The following is a 6,942-nucleotide window of genomic DNA, read 5'->3' on the forward strand; positions in this document are numbered from 1 at the left end:
GTAACTTTCCTTTTTTGATCTGTTCAAAATGTGCAGCAAAATATTAAAAATGCAATTTTTTTAATAAGGCAATAATGACATTGTCTTACTTCATCTTCCTTTAGACCAATATAGCCCTTTCTAGACAAGCGATGCTGATACTTTCTTTGCGAAACCCTTTCACTCTGCGCTTCATTAATTCCCTACAAACAAATTTATAGAATTATATAAACTGATGTGCAAAATTAACAGGAAAGGGAAAAACAGTTGGATAATTACAAAAGTCCAATAAAATAAAATATACCGTCCAGCTAGGATAAGTCCTTTGCTTCATAAAATTCTTCCATGTTGACTTACTAACAAAAGCATATCTCTTAGGTGGCTTATTTAGTTTCTTCTTGTCTCCAACAAACGGAAGCACAAACTTCCTCGTCAAATCGGTTATAAATTGTTGCCATTTAGAGCCTGCGGACTTTAGGATAATGTCCTCACAGTGTGGACCAACTTTGAATGTTTACTGGAAAAAACACAAGGAATAATAACAATTTTAGATTAAGAAATTAACAGAACAAGTGAAAAAAAAATTAAAGGGGTTGTGGAGTGCTTGAATATCTATCCAAATATTTGATTTTAATTCAGGATCTACACTTATCCAATTAGAAATATCAATTGGAATTGTAGTCCTGGCCAATATACTGATATGGGACTGCAGTCGGGCCCTGGTTTCCCCGTTAGGAATTCCCCACTGGTCACATGTGACTTTAAATTTTTTCCCACGTGCTTTCTTCACAATTACTTTATGCATTGCACATACCTCTCGAGTACCTCCAGAACTTCTTGCCACCACACCAGTTGAGGTATCTGCGGGTTGCTCGGACTCCTCCAGTTGAAGTTCTGATGCCTCCGGTTTATGATTGACACATGTACCAGATTCTCTAACCTCGGGTTCTGATGCATTTTCTGTTTTATTTTCTGAGCTCGCCTTTCCTGATTTCTTTTGCTTTTTCGGTGCCATATATCTCGTCTTCCTTCCATCTGGACAAGCTATATAAATTAAAACAAGTACACAGTTATGCTATAATTCGATAATATTATGCAAAATTTATGGCAAATTATTATGAAAAATACCTAGAATTCTAACATAACTTCAAACAAAGCCCAAAGAAAAAGAAAAATAATTATAACATTAAACTCAAATCAAAATCAAAACATTATAATGAAATAAAGTGCAAGTACAAGTCATTATAATCAGGGAGCCAAAAAGGTGCAAATACACATATTTTATCACATAATACAATAATTATAACTACAAAGTGTAATCAGGGATCCAAAAAAGAGAGTTCATTAAAATTTAATTTTAATACAAGTAATTAAACAAGTACAAGTCATAATAATTATAATTCTATGACATTTTCCCCCAAATACCCTATACATTTTATCTTTTATTGCTAACACTTGCATCATCACCACAAGTAGTAGGATCACACATAGGGATATCATACAGCATGGGGGAGGATTCCAGGAGGTTTCTTCTTCCACATCTTAATTGTACACGTCATGATAATCTCGAGTTGTTGATGATTACACAACTGACCTATTCGCATCACATGGATCCTCGACATAAAAGACTTGGCTGACTTGGTCAACAGAGGCAAATTTATCCTGTTTGTGGCCTTGTCGATTGAAGTTCACGAGCATAAAACCAATATAATCAGACTTGACTCCTCTATCAGTGGTTGCCCAGGTACACAAAAATAAAGGGGCCTTGAATGCGTGGTAATCTAACTCCCAGATTTCTTGTACAATCCCATAGAATGTTAACTCACACTCTACGGGATTTACATACTTAGCACTAGACACTTGGACTGTCCTAGCAACTAATGAAACACCACTATTTTGAACTACCCTAGAATTGTCTTGCTCTTTCGTATGGTAACGGACCCCGTCAACAATATAGCCTTCGTATATCAGCATTGAAAATGAAGGCTTTCCAGCCAACCATCTAATTATTTCAGACACAGCTTCAGAATTTTCCCTCATTTCTATACTTACCTACAAGTAAAGTAAGGATGTATAAAAGGTAATTTCAATTAAATGCACAACTTGAATAAATTTGTAATAAAATAAAAAAAGAATGTAAACTAACTTTTTGTTGAAACCAATCGGGAAATTGTCGATTGTGCTCTCCCAAAAGCTACTGCACACTCTTCTTTTTTCCTTGGTAAATTCTTTCCAAGTGTTCCTTATGCAATCTGAAAATATTGCAAGTACATAGAATGAGCCACCTACTAAAAATAACTAATACACTTATAAATATACTTATAAATATTTTACTTACCGAATGTATGGTTCCACTTCAGGATTGTTAAGAAGGACCGCGAGATGTGCCTCATCTCATTCTTTTTCGGCAACAGACTTCAATGTCACACGACCAACTGGACTGGAAAACTTGTCATCATCTTTCTGAAGACCTGCAGTTCTACTACTCTCGTTAAAGAACCCCGTGCAAAACTCGGTTGATTCTTCTTTCAGATAGCCTTAAGCTATACAACCTTTCGGATAAAATCAGTTTCAGACATAGCTCTTTAATATTTTATTAAATCTTTCAAAATGAAACAACCATCTATGAAAAGTGATCCGCATAACCGCAATTCCCTTACTAAATGGACTGTAAGATGTACCATAATATCGAAAAAGGATGGAGGGAATATTTCTTCCAACTCGCATAAGGTCAAAATCAAATATGCTTGGAGTTTACTAAATTTTGACACATCTACGACTTTGTTGCACAAGGAGTTGAAAAAAAAGCACAATCTTATTATACTTACCTTAACATTTTTTGGATGCACGGAACGAATACAAACTGGTAGTAACTGCTGGAGTAGGATATGGCAGTCATGCGACTTCAGCCCATACAACTTCATATCAATCAGTGATACATAGTTTCTGATATTTGAGACATGTCCATATGGAAGTTTCATATTGGACAATGATGTCAACCTAGTTTTTTTCTATTTTAGACAAAGTAAAAGGGGAAGGAGGTAAGTATGTCTTCTTTTCACCTATTTCAGGAGCTAAATCAGTCCTTACACCCATATCAATCATATCAAGATGAGAGGCAACACTGTCCTTAGTCTTGTATTTCATATTAAGTAGTGTCTCAATTATATTATCGCACACATTCTTCTCGATGTGCATAACATCTAAATAATGACGCACATCACTACCAGAAAAAGTAGAATAGACATCACCTCTTAGATATCAGTTGCTTTTTTGACCGATGTAAAAGGTGTTTTCTACATCAATTTTTGGCAACCAATGTCTTTTGTTGTTATAAACATCAGTTTTTTAGCCCAACCGATGTTATATATCTATTTTAAAAAAATTAATCAATGCACCTTCCTCGTTTCCTCCTTAACCAAATTATTCATTCCCTCCAAGTGTTTCCCTCCTTGTTTTTTGATTTAGTAAAAAATTTCCCCTTTTTTCACCCACATCTTCCCCCTTTTTTTTATTAAAAAAAATTAAAATTAAAATCAAAAACTAAAACCAAAAACAAACAAAAACAAAAAACGTATTCATTTCATCATTTCATCACTCTCTCATCTCTCATTTCATCACTCTCTCATCTCTCATTTTATCCCTCTCTCAGCTCTCATTTCACCTTCCTGTGTAGATTTCACCTTGCTACTCTCATCAAGGTTGGTCTCATTTCCTTCATTGCTCTCGTAGATTTGGGAGTTTCATTGCATTAAGTCAAAGTCAGAGTTGAAGTTCAACTCGGAGTTTAAGGTTGGAGTTCAAGTCGGAGATTGAAGCTAAGTTGGAGGTTAAAGCTTGAATTAGGTAAGTTTTAAACCCTAATTTCAGATTTGGGGGTTTCAATTTGAAACCAAATTTTTTTAATTTTTAATTAGTTTAAGCTTGAACTATCTGCATTTGCTTGTTTGAGTTACTTGTTACATATTCTATAGTATGGAAATTAGTTGTTTGTCATATAGTAAACCCTAATTTACTTATGCTTGTGTCTTTATTTATTTTATTTTGTTTAAATGATAGGATTTTTGTTGCTCTTTTCTCTATTTTCTCTAGGAAATGCTTGTTATTTTCAGTTAAATAATGTAAACATTATTTTATAGTAAGGGGATGATAGACGAAATTCGCTTTTTGTTCTGTATATGTTGTTACAACATATATTTTACATATAAAATGACAGGAAGATAGTTTTGTGTAGAATTTATAGTATAATGTAAACATCTTTCATCTATTGATAGTATAATGTAAACATTAAAATGCATGCCTTGTCTTGTACTACCAAATCGATACAAGAAGATTACTGAAAAGGATAATGACATTACCTTTTCAGAAATAAAAATCAACTTTGATTTTTGATTTCATACTTGGAATAAAAAAATTTATAAAAGAACACTTCACTAACACATACATATGGTGCTTATAAATAAAATAATTACCTGGTAGAGAAGAAGGGTCACCTGGGAGGAGTTAGAAAAGCAGAAGTGGCTGGTTTGGGAATGTAATCTTTGAGCAACTACTTAATAAACCCACTAAAAATTCTGATTCTTGTTTGAGAAATGATAGTTAGCATGTGAATAGAGTTTTCTTGGCCTATGGAAGCTAATTCTTTATGAACATCGGCCTCGGGTGGTGGTTGATTCTGCTCATTACAAATTATATTAATTTGTTATGTTTATTATCTAGTGTCATGCTCAGCTTTGTTCTGTGTTTCGTTTTATCATTTTAATCAATCAATTTCGTGTTCTGCTTTGCCGATAATTATACATTATAATACATATATATTACTAATTGTACGTTACTTTTTTTTAAAACATTTGATATGAAAATTAGGTAGGAAATAGGTTATCCTACGAATATGGAGAAATATTGGATTTCAAAAGAGAGGGATTTGTTGGAATATGAAGTCAGGGTTGAAAAGTTTTTGATTTACGCCGAAGAAAATTGTAAAAATCCTAAAAAAATACCTTGCCCCTGCTGTAAATGTATTAATTTCAAGAAATTTCCGGTCAAAGTAATAAGAGGTCATCTCTACGAGAATGGTTTTAGTCTTGGGTATATTGATTATAGCACAGTGCCCCCTCATGAAGAGGAGCATAATGCAGATGCATTTAAATCAGCCTTTGAAGCTGCATCAGAAGCGGCTGCTGCATCGGAAGCGGCGGCTGCTGGTGCTTCACAAGTTGTTATGGTTTGTGAAGCAACATATCGTAATCCGGGGGGTAAATTAGGGGGCCATGACGATGATAAAGACTCGCATGATTTTAAGAGGTTTGTGGCCGATGCTCAACAACCTTTATTTGAGGGAAGCGACTGCACAAAATTAGATTCGGTGTTAAAATTACATAACTGGAAAGTGAGATTCGGTGTGAGTGATAGCATATTTAGCGATCTTCTCTCTACATTTGGCTCATTCCTACCTCAGGATAATGCATTACCTGTTAACGCATATGAAGCAAAGAAGACTCTTTCGAATTTAGGCCTTGAGTATACAAAATTCCACGCATGTCCCAATGAATATATTTTATACAGGGGCGTAAATGAGACTGCTTCGGAGTGTCCAAAGTGCAAGCTATCTCGCTGGAAGGTGGGTAAGGATGGTAGAGAAATGTATAAAATCCTGGCAAAAGTTATGTGGTACTTTGCGATCATCCCGAGATTTAAACAGCTGTTTAAATCTTCTTCGACAGCTGAGTTGTTGACATGGCATTCCAACCAAAGTATTCATGATGGCTAGATGCACCACCCTGTCGACTCTCCTTCTTGGCAGAATATCGATTACAGGTGGCCTGCCTTCGGAAGTGAGCCAAGAAATCTTTGACTAGCTTTGTCGGCTGATGGTATTAACCCATATAACAATGGGCTGACCAATCGGTATTCTTGTTGGCCGATAGTATTGGTAACATATAATCTTCCTCCGTGGTTATGTATGGAGAGGAAATTTATGATGTTAACTATATTGGTCTTCGGTCCACATGAACCAGGTAATAACCTTGATGTGTTCTTACAACCGTTAGTTGATGATTTGAAAAAGCTTTGGGAAGAAGGTGAACCGAATGTATACGATGCATTCACAAAAAAATTTTTCACTTTAAGGGCGACTTTGTTATGGATGATTAATGATTTCCCGGCATATGGTAATTTGTCTGGCTGTGTCGACAAGGGTTATTTGGGTTGTCCAGTGTGTGGTGATGATACTGTTGCTAACTATTTTCCTTATAGTAGGAAAATATGTTACCAAGGTCATCGTCAGTATTTGCCTAGACATCATCCATATAGGAAGAAGAAGGCGGCCTTTAATGGTCAACAAGAGTTTGGACAGCCAAGGCAACCCCTTTCCAGACAAGAGGTGTTGGCACAACAAGAAAACATTAAATTTTCTTAGGGAAGGAAAGTAAAGAAGTCGAAGAAGGTGGAATGTGCTTGGAAGATGGAGTCGGTATTTTCTGTGTTGGAATACTGGAAATTTCATCACGTTCGTCACTGCCTCGCTATTATGCATATTGAGAAAATTGTGTGCGATAGTCTAGTTGGGACGTTACTGAATTTAAAACACAAGTCCAAAATAGTGAGGCATCACGGCTAGATATGATGGAAATGGGGGTTAGAACTGATTTAGCTCCAGAAGTAGGAGAAAAAAGAACTTATCTGCCGCCTTCCAGTTTTACTCTAACAAAAGCTGAAAAAAGAAAAATGTTGAAATCACTCTCATCAATGAAGTTGCCATATGGGCATTTCTCAAACATCAGAAATTATGTATCCATGGAGGATTTAAAGATATTTGGGATGAAGTCTCACGACTGCCATGTACTCCTTCAACAATTACTATCGGTCGCAATTCGTTCTGTACTTCCAAAGAATGTTAGAGTTAGCATAATAAGACTCTGCTTCTTTATCAACACTTTGTGCAACAAAATTGTTGACGTAGCA

General features: G+C 35.4%; 1 protein-coding gene across 1 annotated transcript; it reads left to right on the forward strand.

The window, feature by feature from the left end:
- The first annotated feature begins 4,870 nt into the window (after positions 1-4,870).
- Positions 4,871-5,749, forward strand: LOC141685851 (uncharacterized). Its single transcript, XM_074490929.1, has one exon. The coding sequence runs from the start codon at positions 4,871-4,873 to the stop codon at positions 5,747-5,749; it is 879 nt and encodes a 292-aa protein (XP_074347030.1).
- Positions 5,750-6,942: the final 1,193 nt, after the last annotated feature.

This window comes from Apium graveolens, chromosome 9, assembly GCF_009905375.1.
Source record: "Apium graveolens cultivar Ventura chromosome 9, ASM990537v1, whole genome shotgun sequence".
NCBI classification, from domain to species: domain Eukaryota; kingdom Viridiplantae; phylum Streptophyta; class Magnoliopsida; order Apiales; family Apiaceae; genus Apium; species Apium graveolens.

Excerpts from the sequence above, each read along its gene's own strand:
- LOC141685851 (XM_074490929.1), top strand. The coding sequence starts at position 4,871 with ATGGAGAAATATTGGATTTCAAAAGAGAGGGATTTGTTGGAATATGAA.